The sequence below is a fragment of the Vulpes lagopus genome, chromosome 5 (genome assembly GCF_018345385.1).
Source record: "Vulpes lagopus strain Blue_001 chromosome 5, ASM1834538v1, whole genome shotgun sequence".
In the NCBI taxonomy this organism is placed as follows: Eukaryota; Metazoa; Chordata; class Mammalia; order Carnivora; family Canidae; genus Vulpes; species Vulpes lagopus.
Genome location: NC_054828.1, coordinates 113,213,050 through 113,233,427, shown reverse-complemented (window position 1 = coordinate 113,233,427; position 20,378 = coordinate 113,213,050). Strand labels below are relative to the sequence as shown.

General features: G+C 42.2%; 1 protein-coding gene across 4 annotated transcripts in view; it reads left to right on the top strand.

The window, feature by feature from the left end:
• The window catches only part of DRC1 (dynein regulatory complex subunit 1), a 38,103-nt gene that overhangs the window by 2,801 nt on the left and 14,924 nt on the right, over window positions 1-20,378 (top strand). For 2 of the 4 annotated variants that reach the window (XM_041755254.1, XM_041755252.1), the window contains exons 2-7: window positions 6,653-6,740; window positions 11,328-11,440; window positions 12,937-13,120; window positions 13,705-13,842; window positions 14,817-14,903; window positions 15,544-15,666. In XM_041755254.1, the coding sequence (XP_041611188.1) occupies window positions 6,653-6,740; window positions 11,328-11,440; window positions 12,937-13,120; window positions 13,705-13,842; window positions 14,817-14,903; window positions 15,544-15,666 (733 nt within the window). Of the gene's footprint in view, window positions 1-6,652; window positions 6,763-11,327; window positions 11,441-12,936; window positions 13,121-13,704; window positions 13,843-14,816; window positions 14,904-15,543; window positions 15,667-20,378 lie in introns of all 4 variants that reach the window. The other 2 variants (XM_041755255.1, XM_041755253.1) reach the window with 2 other exon arrangements.

Sequence of the window (20,378 nt, the reverse complement as noted above, 5' to 3'; positions counted from 1 at the left end):
TCAGAAGACAATTCTAGATTAGAGATGTCAACAGCATTATGATTGTATTTAAAACCATGGGAATGGATTGAATTTACTCTGGAAAAAAGGATAAAAAGAGATGAGAAGAGAGCTCAGAAAAGGAATTAGAAACAGAAAAGGAATCACTGACAACGGGTTGTCTCCATGACATAAAGACCACATGGAATGGCTGGTGGTGCTGGTGAGAAAACGAATATGTGAGGTGCAGTGGTGTACCTAATGAGTTTAACACCTGGAGCAGGGGATTAAAAAAAAAAAAAAAGCCTGAAAAGGAAAGCAGACAGTGAATCTTTTCTTTGATTGAACTTTGTTTATATAACCAGGACGTGAAAAAAATTTAAAAATAAAAGTAAAATTTCTGATTTGAAACAAGAAAACAAATGGATCAATACCTTTTAATTATGTTAAAGTATTTGGGGGAGGGGGAGGAAGAAAGACATGAAGAAGTGTTTCCAAAAGAATTCCTCAAGGTTTAGAGAATGAAAGCATGCAGAATGACAGAACTGAACTAACCCAAGTTCAGCTTCTTCATGTTTTCAATAGCTGGGCTGTTGTTTATGTCAGATCCCTCTTGGGGGTTGGGGATGTGCACTGTGTCTAAGTGAGCTGGGACCATTTGGAACCATTTCAAAAGTCCTCTCAAAACACATGCACACAGCCAACTGTATTCTCCTTGTTCTCTGAATGAACCTCATTATTAAAAGATAATATATAGAAAGGTTCTATACTGAAGTCTATATATGTATGTGTGTGTGTGTATATATATATATACAAAATAAATAAATAAATAAATAAATAAATAAATAAATAAATAAATATATGATTTTAAAAAAGTAATCTCTACACCTAATGCAGGGCTCAAGATTACAACCCTGAGATCAAGAGTCGCTTGCTTTCCTGCCTGAGCCAGCCAGGCGCCCCGTACATGTTATTTAAAAATCAACAGTATCTGCAGAAATTGTTTAGAACTTAGATTAATGGAAGATTTTTCAGAAAGGAGGGTTTTATCACTGACCTTGTATTGTTGCTGACACAGGTTGGTAATAAAAAGCAGACATATTTTAGTCCACTATGTCATTTTGAAATTAGCTGTAGACTCCTTGATTGCCTCTGGTGCCCACAGCCCTAATTCCTTGGGCTTCAGGGTGCCATCGAGGTATAGTTTTAGGGAAGAAGCTATTAATAGAATCAAATGTAATATAAAAATAAGAGACCAGTATTGATAGGCTACAGCTCCTGAAAATCCCAGTCTCTACTGTCTCAGTTGAAGTTTGAAATTCCTGAGAGATGGGACTCTGGAGTAAGGATGGCAGATGGAGCATATACATTTATCTTGGATCTCTATCAAAACCCCATTAGCATGACATTTAAAGGGATTAAATAAAAAAGACATAAATCCACAAAGTCAAGCAAAACAGAAGGAACTCAACAGCAACAACATTTTGGAAGCCGGGAAGCATAAGGACAGATGGCAAATGGTTTCACAGATTCAAAGCTATGGAAATATAAACTAGTAGTGAGGAAAGCTGAAAGCCCTCTTGATTTACCCTGCAGTAAATCCTCAAAAGACCAGGAAATCAGAAGCTTCAGGTTCAAGTAGAGGTAGAGGCGAGGAAGGGGAATAAAATCAGGGAAATAGTTTAGAAAAAAATCATTGGATGCCAGGAACCTCTTTTCGACCTTGCACAAAAGACTGGAGGTTTGGAGGAAGGAGTCTGGAGGATCTACGTTTTGAGGGACGCTGGACAGAGATGAGGCAAGAGCACAGTACTAAGAGCAAGGATTCTGTGACCCTGTACACACTGCAGCTGAGACCGTGCAGTCCTTCTCCCCTCTTTGGGATATGGGCAGGCTGGAGCTTCACAACACAGGTAGGAGTTTGAAGTCTCTCTGGAAAAGCGGACCAGCCCTCACGGAGGGACTTGCAGGCAGTGACATCCAGATTTGCCCATCAGGTGGACCAAGTAGATGGTCCTGGACTAAAGTTCACTGTTGTCAAGTTACAAGCTTCCTTCAGCTTTTCTGTCTTGTGGTGACAAGGTAGCCAAGGATTTCTAGATGTCAGAGGAAAATCTTTATCATGAAAGGTGGACACCAAGGTAAAAACACAGAAAAAAAGCAACTTAGAGGAACTTGATACTATGTAGGAGAAAAGACAACAGTAATACAACAAAAAGACTGTCATTCAGACCATCTTCAGAGAAAAAAAGACATGATATTGCATCCGAGGAACAAGAGAAGGATGCTATTAAAAGGGGTGTTGCAAGAACAAAATAGAGCTCTTGGAAATTAAACAATAGGATAGAAATGGAAAACTCTAGAAGGGTTAGGGAATAAAGGTCATGGAATATAGAACAAAAAGAGGGACGTCTGGGTGGCTTGGTGGCTGAGCGTCTGCCTTCGGCTCAGGTTGTGTTCCTGTGATCCCAGGGTCCTGGGATTAAGTCCCACATCAGGCTCCCTGCATGGAGCCTGCTTCTCCCTCTGCCTGTGTCTCTGCCTCTCTCTTTCTCTCTCTGTGTCTCTCATGAATAAATAAATACTTAAAAAAAAAAAAAGGATATAGGGGGAAAAATCAGAAACTGAGAGAGAAGAAGATTTTTAAGAATTAGAGGACTAGTCCAGGAGACCTAGTCTCTCCTTTCTGGATCCATAAAGAAAGGGCAGAACAAACAGAGGGGAGGCAATGATCACTGCAAGTAGTCAAGGAAATTGATGAGCACTGAAGTTCATAAGTTTCTGGCTTGGGTCAAACACCTGACTGAAAATGTTCAGCCCAGTGGCTGAAAGCAGACCCAGTCGTGGGCACACCATTGAGAAAGTTCAGAGTGTTACTGAAAAACCCAAGTGTGGCTGCCCTTTACTCGAAAGGCTAACAATGCTCAAGAGAGGAGTTTCAACCGGAAAGGAAGATGAGCTTTATTCAGGGGCCTGGCCACCTGGGCAGAAGATGAACACTTGTCCCAGAAACCAACTCCTCAATGTTTCTGCCTGGCTGAAGATTTTTAGAGGAACTTTCTGGCAGTTAACCAGTAAAAGGGGAGCACACTGGTCTTTAATGTTTGTTGATTGTCTGCAGACTCAGGGGTGCCAGCTGCAGACAGTATTTGGTATCCGTGTGCTTAGTGCTTGGAGGTGGTACATTGGTGCCGGGCATGGGAGTGGGGGATTGTGCAAGAGGGTTTGGTCCAGGGTCTTTCTAAGAAACAGTGCAATGCATAATCTATAGACACACAAAGAAAGGTTTAGTTAATCAATCATGCAGGCTGGAAGTGCTTGCTAAAACAAACATACATTTAGGAAGACTCCTAAATTGGCTGGAGGGGCTGAGGCAGCGGCTTCAAGAGCATTGAGAGCCAAGAGAAGGAGCCTACAAGTTTCCAGAGGGAAACCAACAACTGTCACATACAAAGGAAGGATTAAGAAACCTAATGACGTCAGGGTTCTGAAATAGCAACCCTGGCAGGTAGAAGACAGTGCTCTCAAATGCGGCAATGCTCTCAAAGTTCTGAAGGAAAATGATTTCCAACCCAGAACACAAAACCCAGCCAAACAATCAATGAAGTGCTGATTTTTTAAATGCTGAGAAGGGACTTTGATTGGTCAGGAGGCGGGGTGTTCAGGAAGATGGCAGCTCCATTGAGACCAAAATTTTGGGAGCCCCGAGGAAGCAGTTTCCTGAAAGAGGGACTCAGCCCAAACGTGAGGACAGAGAGGTCTTTTTGGGGATGACTCCTTTGGGGAATATGCTAGGTCAGTGTTGAACAATAGAAAAACAGTATGAGGGGCACCTGGGTGACTCAGTCCGTTAAGCCTCTGCTTTCTGCTCAGGTCATGATCCCAGGGTCCTGGGATCGAGACCCAAATCAGGCTCCCTGCTTAGCTGGGAGTAAATAAGTAAATAAGTAAGTAAATAAATAAATAAATCTTAAGAAAAATACAATATGAGCCACACATGTAATTAAAAATTTTCTATTGAACCAAGCTGATAAGTTTCTCAAAACAAAAATCAAAGCAACACAAAACAAATTTCTAGTAGCCCCATTAAAATGAACAAAACAGGGCAGCCTGGGTGGATCAGTAGTTTAGCACTGCCTTCAGCCCAGGGCATGATGCTGGAGACCTGGGATCGAGTCCCACGTCAGGCTCCCTGCATGGAGACTGCTTCTCCCTCTGGCTGTGTCTCTGCTTCTCTCTCTCTCTCTCTCTCTGTGTGTCTCTCATGAACAAGTAAATAAAATCTTAAAAAAGAACAAAACAGGTAAAATTAAATTTCGTCATTTATTTAACCCACTATATAAAAAATATCATTTTAACCTATAATCAGTCTAAATCATCTTGAGATATTTTTCTTTTTTCATTCAAATTCTTCAAGATCCATTTAGTTTGTATTTTATACTCACGGGATATTTCGATTTGGATCAGCCACTTCTGGTTATGTGTACCTTTATTAGACAGTGCAGTGCAAGAAAAGCCAGAAATGATAAGTAAAAGGCAGCAATGGGGCTCAAGTTAAAACTAGGTAATGTGAGTTCTTTTTCTTTCTGAAGCACTGGTCTTTGCTCCAGGATGTGGAACACTTGGGAAGATTATTTAAATAGAGTTGGTACTTAATTGGTGGTCAAAGTAGAAAGTCAAGAGAATGAGTGCACTTTGTGTGATAGTGGGGAAACCATTAACCTGGCAACGTCTGAAGACCTGAGTAGAATGGAACAATTAGTTCTCTTAGTTAATGGCAAAGAGTAGATTCAATAAGAATAGGGAAGTGAATGAAATGACAAGAAAGAAAATGGGTTTTTGGTTAGATTTGGAGGGGGTGGTGTTGGTAACTCAACACCACATTTCAAAGATCATTTAACAATATATAGAGCTGTGCTGAACTTTGAACAAAGGGAGTAGAAGTGGGAGTCAGTAGTAGAAAAAATCAAGAAAGAATGAGACCAAGAGATCTGCTTGTTTCACTGTGGATGAGGTCGTAAGATGATGGTTTCATTTTTCTTAAGGCAGTACTGGGAGTCCTCGTGGCCACTGTGTGCCGGAGGGAAGAGTAGACTGCCATGTTGTAAATGGTGTGGAGGTTGGTGGGGTCATCCCCCCATGCTTCCTCCAAAGAAGCCCATAATCAGGAACCTTATTTTACCTCTTCCTCTTTGGTCTTATTTTCTGATTAACACACACGTACATACTATTTGTAAAATTCATGCAATACAAAAATATGGAGAATAGAAATCCTCACAAGAGTTCCCTTTCCTTAAATAGCTACTGTCATCTGTTTGCATATGTCCTTCCAAAAAATTCCTTTGTGTATATAAGCCTATTTAAAAAAGAACATTAATATTATACTTTGCATATTGCCCTACAGCTGGCTCTTTTTACTTAACCATTGTGGACATCTTTGCATATTGCTAGATATTACATCATCCTTTCTATAGGCTATGAACTATTTTCTTATATTGCCTCATAAGCTCATAATAAGTGGGTATTAGTAGGTATTAACATGTGCATAGAGATGTTTCCATGTTCCTGTAGTAGAGTCAGTGCTGTAATAATCATTTTTTTAAAGATTTTATTTATTTATTCATGAGACATACAGAGAGGCAGAGGGAGAGGCAGGATCCCTGCAGGGAGCCCGATGTAGACACCATCCCAGGACCCCAGGATCATGCCCTGAGCCAAAGGCAGATGCTTAACTACTGAGCCACCCAGGCACCTCTGTAATAATCATTCTTGTGCAGACTTCTCTGAGTACTTTCTGCAGAGAATTCCTGAAGGTTGGGTCGGAGGGGAGACATATTTATATTTAAGTTTGTGATAAATCTTGCTGAATAGCCTTTTAGATAGGCTGCTACACTTCACATCCCTACCTGTGTAGTGGTATGAATAGTTGGGCACCCATACTTGGCCCACACCTGATATCAATCTTTTAAATCTTTTCTTGTCTGATATAGAGAATAATGATACCTTATAGGCTTCTCAATTTCATTTCTCAGGTTCTATGTAAAGTTGAATGTATTTTTATTTTATTTATTTATTTTTAAAGATTTTATTTATTTATTCATAGAGACACACAGATTGAGAGACAGGCAGAGACACAGGCAGAGGGAGAAACAGGCTCCAGCAGGAGCCCGACTTGGGCCTTGATTCCAGGTCCCCAGGATCACAACCTAGGCCAAAGGTGGCGCTAAACCGCCGAGCCACCCGGGCTGCCCAAATGTATTTTTAAATGTCTATTTGCCTGTTGTATTTCTTCTGTAAATTGCCAGTCCACATCCTTTGTCCGTTTTTCTAATTGATATTGTCTTTTTTGTATTGATTTGAAGGAGCCTGTTCTATTTTCTAGATGGCAACATTTTGTCAAGTATCTTTTACAAGTTTATCCCTTGACTTTCAAGGAGTAGTTTTAAATTTTAAGAACTAAAGTCAATCTTTTTTTTACCCCTTAGCTTTGGTCTTATTCTAAGATTCTCTCCTGTATTTACTTCTAGTGTTTTTATGATTGTGTTTTTTATACTTAAATTTTTATCCATATGGGATGTATTTTTGTATTATGATGTGATGTACTATGGAAACTCTAAACATAGAATCTACATACTAGAAATAACGTTAGTTTCTCTACTTTTTTCCATCACAGGGAAGCGCTTGGAGAATATTTAGATGGGAAGAAAGAGAGTGAGGAAGATCAAAGCAAGAGCTCCAAGCAGAAAGAAGAAAGCAGACTGGTATGAGCTGGGTGGAGGACAGGTCAGCCTGTGACACTAAGGAGCTGGGTCTGAAGTCATAGTTTTTGTACTTAGACCAGAAGAATCTCATGAGAGATTCTATGTTCCTGCCTTTAGGCAGAAGTAAATTTAAATATTTCCCATTTTGAGAGCTCTCTAGGAGTGAGCTTTCATTTCATCCTATGGATGACTATTCATTGGATCAAGTCCAAAGGTTTAAGTTGCCCATTCAGGGTCTCCTGTTCCTGTCCTAACTTCAGTCTTCTCTGCCATCAATACCTACCTTGGGCCTTGGCTCTGGCATGGCTGATCTGCTTACTCACCTCCAGTGGGGTCCACTCTTCCTGGTGTGTGCCTCTGATCCTCTGGAATGCCAAGTCTCTCCCTTCCCCTCCTCCCATCTCTCCTCTACCTTTCTCTTCTTCTCTCTGGTCATCAGGTTGCCTTCCCATACTTCAAGACCATCTCAAGTCCCAACTTGAGAGGACTTCAAGTCCATGATTCCTCTGCAGCCAGGCTCCTTTAATTCACACACCAAATATTTCTCTGTGCCACACATTTCATTTTAGACTGTTTTCTCCCTTGTAGGACTTCATATATGTGTGTCTGTAGTGTCCCCAGTGGAGTGGTAAGATCTGTGAGAGTGAGAATCTTTCCATACACCTGTGGAGTAGTGCAAAGCTTATACTCAATAACACTTAAAAAAAAAAAAAAAGTCATTGATTGCTCTCCCGTGGCAACGACAGGGTTCCTAGGATGTTAATAAAGGACTTGGAACAGGAGAGAGAATGAACAGCAGTTCCAAACAGTCAGCAGAACTGGCCAAGTGCTGCATTTAATTAATTGCTAAATGAATATCATAGGCAGTGAGGGCTGCCCAAATGGGCCTGATGCTGGAAGGTTACATGGAGAATGTGGGATTTGAGCTGCATCTTGGAAAAATAGGTGAGACTTATAAAAGCAGAGAGGAGAGAGATCATTTCTGGCAGAAATTGAAGTGCACTTACAGGGAGAAAAAAATACTCAAGTTACTGAAATGTCATTATAGAGCATTGAGATATATAGAGACACCTGAGTAAACTGTATGGTACTGTGTCAAGGACAAGATACTTTATGGAGGCGGAAAAAGTACTGAGCTGCAGTGTGTTCTTGGTCCAGATCTGGGGCTCACTGTGAAGTAGACGAATCATGCCATCTGTCTGTACTGGGATTACTTCCTCAAAGTGTCAATGATCTCTGAGCATTGCTGGGTAGGATAAAAAGGAGAGTGTATATAATCTGAAACCTACTGTTATAGTTTCCACGGCTGTGGTCTTGAAAATTCTGATACATAGTTCATCTGGAGCACTCATTGAGTTGCTCCAACGAGATAATGTTGTTTTCATAGGAGCTTTTCGAGCTTCCTTTCATTTAGGATGCATAAATTGTTGGCATGGAAAAGAAATATATACAAACCAAATGCTTACCTTCCTCAATATCAAGATATTAATAACCAGTTGTACCCTAAGACTTGGACAGGAAGGGCCACTGTCCTTGGCCCTGCACCTGATCAATCATTTTTAAATTGGTGATTCATTTCCTATTGAATCTTGCTCCAATTTTATAAAGATACTCTTCCAAGTTTTCTCTTAGAAGCTTTATTGTTCTGTCACTTACATTTCTCTCTGTAATCTATCTCGAATTGATTTTTGTGTGTGGTGTAAAGGTAAGGCTTAAGATTCACTGCTTTGTATGTGGATTTTTAATTGACCTGGCACCATTTATTGAAAAGATCATCCTTTCCCCACTGCACTGCAACAAACCTTTGTTGTGAATCAAATGATCCCATATGTTGATTTGTTTCTAGATTCTCTATTCTGTTCTATTGGTCTGTTTCTCTGACTTTCCACCAATTCCATACTATTTTAGTTGCTGTGGCCTTGTGACAGGTATTGACATCTGGTAGCGTAGATCCTTCAATTTTGTGGTTCTTCAAGATTGCCTTGGCTATCCTTGACCCTTTGCATTTCCAAATAAGCTTAACAATCAGCTTGTCGGTTTCCACCAAAAAGCTTGCTGGGATTTAAAAATCTATCTATCTATCTATCTATCTATCTATCTATCTATTAATATATATAGAGAGTGGAGTGGGTGTGTGTGGAGGGGAGGGGGATAGGGAGAGAGAGAGAGAGAGCACCTTCAAGTAGACTCCCTGCTGAGCATGGAGCCTGTTGCCAGCTCCATCCCAGATCCTGCGATCATGACCTGAGCTGAAATCAAGAGTCAACCACTTAACCCGTGAGCCACCCAGGCACCCTCTGCTGGAACTTTAATTGAGGTCGAATTGAACCTATAGATCAATTTAGGAGAGACTATCTTTTACCAATGAGATTTACAATCCATGAGTATAAAATATCCCTCCATTTATTTAGGTATTCTTTAATTTTGCCCAGCAATGTCTCACACTTTGTGTAGAGGTTATAAGTGTTTATTGTGATATACAAAAGTACAATTGGTTTTTGTATATTGACTTGATAATCAGCAACTTTGTCAAATTCACTTGTTAATTCTAATAGTTGTCCTGTGGTTTCTTTTGTTTGTGTGTTTATTTTTTTGCATATATGATCATATCATCTGAAAGTGAAGTTTTATCTTTTCCTGTGTTGGTGTGTTGATGACTGTAATATTTTCAATTTTACTCTGAGTTTGAAATACTTGATTCAGAAATTTCTGATGTTCACATTGAGCAGAAAACAGAATATTACTCAAATGTGACAGGAAAGGCTTTACTTCCTTAGGCATGTAAAACCATTTGGTACAAGTGCTAAAACTATAGCCATTTAAAAAAGTCTGGAGTACCCTGGATATCTGGGTTAAGGCTCCAGTTCTGTATTCATTAAAACTGCATTTCCACATGTCCTTAGAAGGGTGAGATGAAATAGAATCTCTGATCGTTTCAGTGACTCCTTTGTACAGAGATGTTTATAGCTTCTTTGTTCAGAAACAATTTGAGAGCTGGAGAATTTGTAAATTCCAAAACAGACTTGGAAAACCTTAGACATAGCCTCAGGATACTTGAACATTTGTTGAAATCATGTCATCGCCCAAAGGCCAGGAGTGAAGACACTTGAGTGTGGGGTTCAAAGAGGGATTTATTTATTTATTAACGATTTTATTTATTTATTTGACAGAGAAAATGCGAGAGCGTGAGTGCATGAGTGGGGGTAGGGAGGGGCAGAGGGAGAAGCAGACTCGCCACTGAGCTGGGAGCTTGATATGTGGGGCTCAATTCCAGGCCCCTGAGATCATAACCTCAGCTGAAGGTAGCCGCTTAACTGACTAAGCCACCCATGGGGCCCCAGGGAGGGATTTAGAAGGGGGGTGCCAATAGCAAAACTGCTGAGTCACTAAGGGAGAGAAGAGCCCATGTAATGTTAGCTTAAATAACATAGACGCTTTGTCCTCTGGCTTACTTAGTAGTTCAGAGCATACATACACTGTCCAGGGCTGATATGGGGGCTCGTCGATGCCGGGGACCTCATCTCCTTCTGCCTTTCCTTATGTGGCTTTCATCTGCTCACCGCGTCACAGCAGAGCACCACAAGCCCACCTGGGAGAAGGGGGACATGGGGCAGCAGAGGGCACACGTTTTCCCTTCAACACACAATTCAGAAGTGGCACACATCACTTCTGCTCATGTTCTATTGATCAGACTGTATTCAAGCTGCAAAGGAGGTTGGGGAGTAATATCCATTTTGGAAGGTCAAATGTCCAGTTAAAATTGGGGGTTCTGACCCTCGAAGAAGAGGAGGAGGAATGGATGTTGGAGGATGATTGCCATTATCTCTGCCTCATCTCACCCACTGAATTCTCAGAAAGCCTCTTGGTGGTGTCAGCAACTTGGAGGGTCGATGGGGGCAAGTGCCAAGACGTACTTAGAGTACCTGCCAGTGTGCTGCTTGGCTGATCCCTACTCTAACAAGAATAGACCAAAGTACCTTCAGAATCACATGTGCGGGCAGCCCTGGTGGCTCAGCAGTTTAGTGCTGCCTTCAGCCCAGGGTGTGATCCTGGAGTCCCAGGATGGAGTCCCATGTCAGGCTCCCTGCATGGAGCCTGCTTCTCCCTCTGCCTGTGTCTCTGCCTCTCTCTCTCTCTGTCTGTCATGAATAAATAAATAAATAAAATCTTAAAAAAAAAAAAAGAATCACATGTGCTATTAAATTGTAAGCTCTGATATCACATCGCCAACATCCCCTGGTGGGAATGAATTGCCAAATACGGGCTACTGTTAAGTGAGTCTTAAGCTTTTATTCCCACTTGGCTGGCTAGAACAGCTACAGACAGTTGTACAAAATGTTTCTAACTTCATAAAATCTTTTTTTTTTTAAAAGATTTTATTTATTTATTGGAGAGAGTGAGTGCGTGAGAGAGAACATGAGCGAGGGGAGAGGCAGAGGGAAAGGGAGAAGCAGGCTGCCCGCTGAGCAGAAGCCCAACTCAGAGTTCGATCCCAGGACCCTGGGATCATGACCTGAGCCAAAGGCAGACCTTAACCGACTGAGCCACCCAGGCGTCCCTCTAACGTCATAACTTACTTGTTTTCAGAAATTGGCTAAACTGCTGCTCTGTGGCACTGAGTTGGTGACAAACATCCAGGTAGCTACAGATATCAGAGAGATCCACAGGAGAGTGGAAGAAGAGGAGATAAAGCGGCAGAGGTGAGGAAGCCCTGCTCTGCAGCCTGGGGGATGGAAGATATCTCTTCCCTGGATCCCTCAACCCTCCCCACCTGTTGGAAGGTGCCTGTGTCACATTTACTCTAGTAGAATCCCCTGATTGCTCCTTAGGAATCCCTTCCTTCCTTCCTTGCCTTCCTCCCTCCTTCCCCCTTTCCTCACTTGGCCATTTCAGCTCATTTCTGTAACAGCACGATATTAACAATATTTTTAGTTGTTCTCCCACTTTAGCTCATTTAGCTCATTGAGCCATTTTAGCTTATCTCCTCAACAGCACGATATTAACAGTATTTTTAGTTGTTCAGCATAAGTAATTCTTTCAGCATTTTTACTACCTTTACCAGCACGCAATTGGTGACTTTATTCTTGCAACTTCCCACTGCCCGCTGACAGCTGTACGCAGAACCGAATGGGCTAATTTCCCAGGCACACCAAGGAGTTAGGCCTTGTTCCAGAACCTCCGAGGAAAAACCCAAGCTCTTAAATGGCAGAGTTACAACATAAATGTGGGCTTTAGGAAGATGACCGGTCCATTTTTCATTTTTTGAGGAAAAAAGGCAAGTGAATTATAAACTGTACTCTGTGTTCCAGCTGGGAAGGGAAGCGAGAAGGAAAGAAGGGAGCTCGAGGTTAAGTGGTGACTCCTACCCTGCAGGGCTTGGCGCTCTTGCTGGGAGGCAGTCTCCTAGAATGACAGTCTATTCAGGTAGGAAGAGAATCCCGGCATCTGTCTTAGCAGCCGTTCTTCGTGCTTGGGAGGGGGCTCTCATCCTCACGCCTCCCTTCAGCAGTCTGGTACACCCTCCTCAGTTCACTCCATCACAGAGTCTCTTTGGAATTTCTGGAAAGGCCATGCCGATTTTCCATTGCTTAATAGTGGAGTTTCCTTATTTGTAAAATGTCCCCACGGTCATTTATTGATCATTTGGGGGAGGAGCGGCCACACACCTGAACTCACGTTGATCACCAAAAATATTATGAGTACCGTGTTCATAAAGCACTGCCGTGCTGAGCATTATCTCACTTAACTCTGACAGTAGCCATCTGAAAGTAGATGCTTTCATCCTCTCCCTCTTACAGAGGAGAAAAATGCAGCTTGCAGAGAGTCAGGGAGTTGTCTAAAGTTGAGTCAGTAAGTAGCAAGGTCAGGCCTCGATCATTGGAGTCATCTAGCTTGTCACAGAAGTAGGTGGCAAATTGACTCTTAATCTTCATGTGTGTGTGCACGTCCAAGTAGGTATAGCTTTGAGGTTGATTTGCTTTTGTACCGTGTCACTTAATTTATTCGGTCTCCTTACTGCCAGTCCGTCATTAAGCTTCAAGATCTCTCAGAGCCCCGCATGGTTTTGAGTGAGGGCATCTGAAGGTGGTGCTCAGTACCTGGGCCTTGTATTTCAGACTCTTGAGAACCTGCCCTACTCCAGCAGGAGGCGGCATCCAGAACTGGGCTGGCCTGGCCAGTGTGTTTTTATTCGCAGACTTGAAAAGCTGGAGAATGAAGTCAAGACCAGCCAGGACAAATTTGATGAAATCACCGCCAAGTGGGAGGAGGGCAGACAGAAGAGAATCCCCCAGGACCTGTGGGACGTGCTTAGCACCCAGCAAGTGCACTGCGCTGCGCTAATAGAAGACAAGAATAAGCTAATCAGCGAGTTACAGCAGGCAAGACTCCCGGCCCCACCCCTGCCATCCCTGCCTTGAGGGCTGGGGCATCTGACTGGCCTATTGGTTTGCTCCCCTTAGTGGAAAAAGTGGAGGCCTAGCTTCATTCCTCAGAGTATTGCACAGCAATAAATTCAGCCTGAAGGAAAAGCTTTAGTAATTTTAGAATCACTGTTCACCTTGGAGAGATGGATGTTCATAGCAAATGCTGTTTCAGATTTTATGTTTTCAGTTAAGCAATGGAGTTTAGTCTGCGGTAGGTATGTTCCCATGTTGACTAGTCATTGCTCAGCTGGGGTGCCCTAGGCTGTCTGGGAGTGTACAAGGAGCCTTGGGGCAAGTAGTCCTGCAGGGTTTGGCCTCCTGCTGCTCCTTCAGGCTTTGCCCTGGGCTGAGGCCATTCTGCTCCATCTCCCTGTGCCTTCTCCCTGGGTGTCCTCCGATTCTTCTGAAGCCACTTTCGCTTTGTATAGTTGCAATTTCAGTGTTTGCGGGTCCTGAAGAAAGAGGTCCAGGTGGAGTATGCTTGACACTTCTTGCTTCTGTCTCAGTTTGTGACCAGCCTTTGACGTATTCTTTTCTAGGAGTTAAAAACAAAAGATGACCAGTATGTGAAGGATTTGAAGAAACAGTCAGATGACATTTGCCTGCTCCTAGAGAGGATGGAAGAACAAGTCAAGAACGTAATGAAAACCTTTCGTCAGGAGCTCAGTTACATTGAGGTAACAGGGTGTGAAAAAACTGCCTTCTACCCATGTAGGGCCCCTGGGAGGAGGGCCAGATCTGTCCAGAGCATCTACAGAGGGTCCCAGATGTCTTGTCATCTGGCTTCTGCCCTGTAATTTATTTACCCATTCATTCACTCACCCAACAAATATTCATCAAGTGTCTACTATGTGCCAAGCACTGTACCAGGGGCTGGGGATACAGCCATGAACAAAACAAAGTCCTCGATGGAATCTGTATTCCAGCAGGAGACAGCTAGACAATAAACAGATAAACTACTAAATATATACTTGGACAGGTGGCAATAAGTGCTTTGAAAGAAAATAAAACCATGTAAGGATAAGAAGAGTCAAGAAGGGGGTATGTGAGCTTTTATTTGTTGTATTTATGGCAGACAGGTGGGGGCATGGGAAACTCAAGTGCCAAACAAGTTCAGGAATCCATACTTTGAATTTGAATGAAATGTCAAGGATTAAGATTGAAACAGCCTTTCCAAAATGGAAGGGAGCCAAGAAGGTGGGGACCTCTCTGGATTATTATTATAGACTCATTTCCACATTCCCGGGCCTACCTTTCATGACCAACGTGCTCCTTTGTTTTGTGGGAACCCCAACCATAGCAACGCAGCAGCCCTAGGCATGATTGAATCATATGCCAGGGCTTGCCCTGTAACTGCTACCAAAGGCACTGGCCTTCCTCCAGCTCCCTCCTCTGATACTGACTGAGCCACAGGACAGTTGGCACATTTCCTCTCTAAATCTGCGGGGAGGCCAGACTTCATAACCCTGATTTCCGTGTAACTCCTTCCATAGCCATTTGGTTGAATGAAACTTGGCAAGTTTGCATTTGGATTTGACTTTGACTATATGATTGGTACGTGGCACTTGTGCAATAACTTAGGAGTTCTTTCATACTGTGGGACCTGCCCAATCAAAACAGACACAAGAGCCCTCTTCCTTCTTGGTCCTAGAAAGCATTTGAGATAGAACGGCAAGAACTGCTGACCAGTAATAAGAAGAAATGGGAGCGGGCCCTGCAGGCTCACAATGCCAAAGAGGTAAAAGGGTGGTGGGTGGTGGAGGGGGTGGAGGTGTGTCAAGGTGATCCATGGATCTAGGGCAATATCTACTGTGACTGAATTTGCTAGCCTTTTTGTATCTTGGGGAGGATTGCCATGGCAGACATTTACTACCTCACTTCATGGTTAGTCAGTGTGGCCTTGCAGATGGTTGCTGCCTCTGGTGGTGACATTTGTCTCTGGTGACCTTCCTTTGCAGCTCACTGGGGTTCCCATAGTCCTGTCACTCTCTTCTTTGTTCCTAGGCATCTACCCCAGCCACGAATGTTTTAAGATGTTTCAAGGGGTGTGGGGTTATCACTTTCCTTCAGAGACACAAAGAACAAAGAATAGCTTGACCAAGATCCAATGGCTTTTGTTTTGTTTTGTTTTAGAAATACAAATGTCTGACCACAGGGCCCATGCCTAATTTCTTAATGGAGCATTCCTCTTGGAGTTTCTCAAATAAGGAAGCTCCAGAAGAAGAGAAACAATACAAAGCCTTGGGGCTCTCTTCTGAGAGCCAAGGAACTCATAACACTTTGAGATCCTTCCCTGTGTCACACTTGTCATGCCACCTGAAGGATTGAGTCAGGGCAGGGACAGGGCTGACTTTCCCCTGGTCTTCCTGTGCCTTCAGCTGGAGTATCTTATGAACCGCATCAAGAAAGTAGAGGACTACGAGAAACAGCTGAACAAGCAGAGGATATGGGACTGGGAAGAGTACAACATGATCAAGATCAAGCTGGAGCAGGACGTGCAGGTCTGACTTGTTGCTCGGTCTCTGGGTAGCAGAGCAGAGAGTACCCGGGCATGTTTTATCCTTGGTGACTGCCCAGAATGTTCTAGAGTTAGTCCACTCAACAGATATGTATTCATTATCTGCTTGCTTTCAAGTGATCATATCTGAAGGAGCTCATGTACAATATAAATGTGGAGGAATTCCTTTTTTAATAAACCATGAAGAACTGCCAAAAAAAAAAAAAAAACAAACCCCAGGAAACTGTGACCTGAGGAATCATTGAGAGGACTGGACATTTTAGTTGGGTAAAGGGAAGGTATCCCCAGGGTGAGTTAAGTGTATCAGAGAGCCAAAGCAGAACAGCTACCATATAGTGAGTGTCTAAGCACTTAAGGCACGGTGTCTCCAATCCTCACACTAACAGGGAAGGGAGGAATCACTGACCACATTTTATATACCAGGAAATAGGCTACTTACCTGGCAAATGGTGGGCCCTGGATTTAAACCCAGCTCTGTCTCGCTCAATAGTCTATATTCCTAATATTCCAAACAGACCCTGGCTGATGATTGGACATCACAGTAAGGCTGATTCCAACTTGCCATCAGAAATAACTTTTTTTTTTTTTTTAAGATTTATTGATTTGAGAGAGAGAGAGAGAGAGAGAGTGCTCTGGTGGGGCAGAGAGAGAGAAGAAGAGAGTATCTCAAGCAGACTCCCTGTTGAGCACAAGGCCCAACATGGGGCTCCATCTCACAACCCTGAGATCATGACCTGAGCTGAAACCAAGAGTCAGACGCTTAACCAACTGGGCCACCCACGTGCCCCAGCAGGAACTTTCTAATAGTTAGAGCTATCCAATATAGAGAAGGGTCATCCCACAAAATAATGAGTCTTTTATAAAGTATTTAAAGGCTGCATGACTGTGTCTGTCTTCAATGCTGAGGAAGGATTCTTGCAGTGGAAGGAGGTTAGATTTTCTGGTTTGTAAAGTTCTTTCCAAGCTTAGGATTCTCTGCCTCAAAGTCAGTTAAAAAAAGCTCATCTCTAATTACATTTAGGTGTCATGTAATTATCTCTTAATATTCCAGCACTGTCTACTCACTTCAGTTTCTGTCTAGAAAAACTTGTTAGTCTAAAGCTTTTCCACATAGCCTTTCGTAGAATTTCAAGACCTATGACTTGTGGTTTTATATAGCAAGGTTGAATTAAAGCCCCTCCAGACTACAAATATTCTTACCAGTCTTGATAATTTTCCTGGGCCTTTCTCATATTAATGTCATGGAAATGAGAATCACTGACAAAGAACAGTGGAAGTCTGTGAGGGCAGCGCTGCTTATGTGGGCTGTATACATTACACTTTTAATGAAAATGGCTATTGTTGATCTTTCTTAAGTTATTTTGGTTGTATGATAATTTATGGGACCAAACTATGCACTATTGGCCTCAAACAGTGAAATAATGGAAACTCATTTTCTTTTATTTGTTGTTTTGTTTTTCCTTTTGTGTTAAGAGCATGTAATATAAGATCTACTCTCTTAACACATTTTCAAATATACAATAACAGCATTGTCACTCAAAGACCTTCTGTTGTACAGTTAGATCCCTAGAACTTATTCATTCCATGTAACTGAAACTCTGTGCCCTTTGACCAACACCTCCCCGCTTCCCCTCCCCCAGCCCCTGGCAGCTTCTGGTTGCAAATTCTACTCTCCGCTCCTATGAGTTTGATTGTTCTAGATCCCCAAAACAAGTGAGAGACCATGCAGTATTTGTCTTTTTGTGTCTGGCTTATCTCACTTAGTATAATGTCCTCTGTGTCCATCCATGTTGTTGCAAATGGCAGATTGTCCTTTTTTAAGGCTGAGTAAGATTTCATAATATACCTATACCACATTTTCATTCTCCATTAGTCCATCGATGGACATTTAGGTGTTTCTATATCTTGACTGTTGTGACTATGCCACAATGAGCATGGTAGTACAGACATCTCTTCAAGATCCAGATCTCAGTACCTTTGGATCTGTATCCAGAAGTGGGACTATTGGAACAAACGATAGTTCTATATTTTATCATTTGAGGAACCTCCATATTGTTTCCAGAGTGACTGCATCAGTTTGCATTCCCACCAACAGGGTATGAAATTCCCTTCTCCATATCCTTGCCTGCACTTGTAGTCATTTTTTTTTTAAGATTTAATTTATTTATTCATGAGAGACACAGAGAAAGAGGCAGAGACATAGGCAGAGGAAGAAGCAGGCTCCAGTGAGGAGGTCCTGGGATTCACGCCCTGAGCTGAAGGCAGACGCTTAACCACTGAGCCACCCAGGTTTTTGACAATAGATATCCTAAGAGGTGTGAGGTGGTATCTCATCGTAGTTTTGGTTTGCATTTCCCTAATAAATAGTGTCCCTTTTCATAAATCCATTGGCAATTTGTATGTCCTTCTAATCAGTTATTTATTTACTTATTTTGCTACTAAGTTGTAGGAGTAGAATTTCATGTTCTTAATTTAATCCTCAGATGCTTGAAGAAAGCCAAAGAATTCTGGGATATAGGGAGATTTTTGAGGGTGAGGGCTGATGTAAGACTAGGGAGGTGAGGGACAGAGAGGTAGAGAGTCTGGGAGACCCTCATCTCCTGGCTTCCTTTGCCCAGTTGGAGTATGAGTATGTGGGAGGCAGGCAGACAGAGATACTCAGAGTGGGGAACTGTGTGCAGTTCCTGTGCGCAATGGTTCTTTCCTGTGTTAGAATGGAAACCAGAAGTATACTGTACCACATTTAACTAGAAACAGATAATCAAATCAGGGATTACCATATTGCAGTACATGGGGTATTTTAGTAGATCAAACTTTATCATAATGCCACTTAGGTGTACTCGCACTAGACAGTAAAGTCAAAATAGCATCAATTTTTGTCAAGAAGATAAAGAATGTAGCTCAACATTAGGCTTTCTCTTCCTAAGTAATTCATAGCACTGTATCAGTTCTAAAACATGCAACTAAAATTTTCCAAACCACAAAAATATGAAGGATCCAATACACATAGATTTGGTTTGATGGGTAAAGTATAAAAAGTGGAAAAGAATGCATACTTTCCAAGTGCTTACTGCCAGTAAGGTGACATTATTAACGAGCAAAAAGAAGCCTGTAAACATTAGGCATTCGAGAAGGATTTTGCCACACCCTCCCACTACCCCAAAATAAAACTACTAGAAACACTTAGTTCTTGATGCAGGCCAATGTTTTTATTTTAGGTCCTACTTGTGCTTTTAAAGTTGTAAAATGGTTTAGCTCAACTTTTAGGGACTGTTGCCTTTACTACCAGAATATTAATCACAAAAAATCAAAACCAAGTTACTTATTTAACAAGTATTGCAAACTTACATTGTGTAAAACACAAAGATAAACAAGATACAGTTCTTGAGAGTGGCCGTGAAAAGGCCTGGTGGGATCTCTGAGGTCAGCCCACAGGGCCAGGGGAAAGGCTGTTTTAATTTTCCATTCTGTCTGGGGGATGATGGCAGCTGGTTTTCTGGAGCGTGTGGGCAGGTAGCATGGAGAGGCTTGTACTGACGCAGGAAAAACAGGAAGGTGTGATCAACACCTACAGTAACCATAACATCAGAGGCAAGATAGATTGTAATCTTTATAAATTATTCACAAAACCCAAACATGATGTTTTATCATGAATCTTGGGAACGTAAAGTACAACTTCACAAAAATATCTTTGGAAAATTGAAGAATAAGCACAGACGGTTAACAAAATCCATTACAATCTTAAAATTTAAAAAACTACCTTCAGTGTATGACAACCAAGGACAGTGGTCTGTTGAGACTTAACCCTGAAATAGTTAACAATAGAGTCACCATTCCCCAAATTATCTGGAGCAGAAGGTGTTGACAACAAATAACGAATCACATAATTCATGCAGCTGTCTGCTGTAGACTCTGGTGGGTGAGACTACCAGACTATTAGTTCTGCAATTTCATTGTCAGCGCTGCCAATAAATCCCTAGTGGCATCGTGACTGCGGAGGCACGGGGGTGGGGGTGGGGGGTGGTCTTGGATCAGAGCTGAGGTGATGGAGCAGCTGATCCGTGATCCCATAGAGATGGTGAGCCCACAGTGCACGTTGCATTGCTAGTCCTTCCATGTGTCAGTCTCCTAGGAACCTATTTTAGCAAAGAGTAGGAGCAGGTGCATTCCACAAGAGAAAATAAAATCAGTTAATAAATAATTAACCATAAGCACAGGCAAAGAAATGCAAATGCGAAGAGTCAGGTGACAGAGTTTCTTTGTTTGTTGTTTTGCATATAAAATCAGCTCAGATATGAGTTCTTTCAGGTCCCAAAGAAAAAGACACAGCCTAATTAGTTGAGTTTTGCAAACTGTGTTCAGCTAGGTGAGGTACTAGTGGTGGTTTCACAAAACTAACAAAGTGAGTCACTGATTTTTTTTTCCCCTTTCAAGATGTGATTATGTAGGAAAAACAGAGAGTCTATTTCCATAGTTAGTGTTATATAATAATCTGCCTTCAAGAATGAAATTTGCATGAACATGTGCCAGGGCTTGCATTTGTAACTCACGTGCTCTCACTTTGTTATAAATATAAAACCTGTTCTGTGGCCAGACAGGTTTGGGAAATGCTGTCTTAGTAATAGGGGCTTATTGCAAAGCTATGAGAAAAAGGAGGTCCCTGGTCTACTTCTGAGAATCTACCTTTAGGAAATA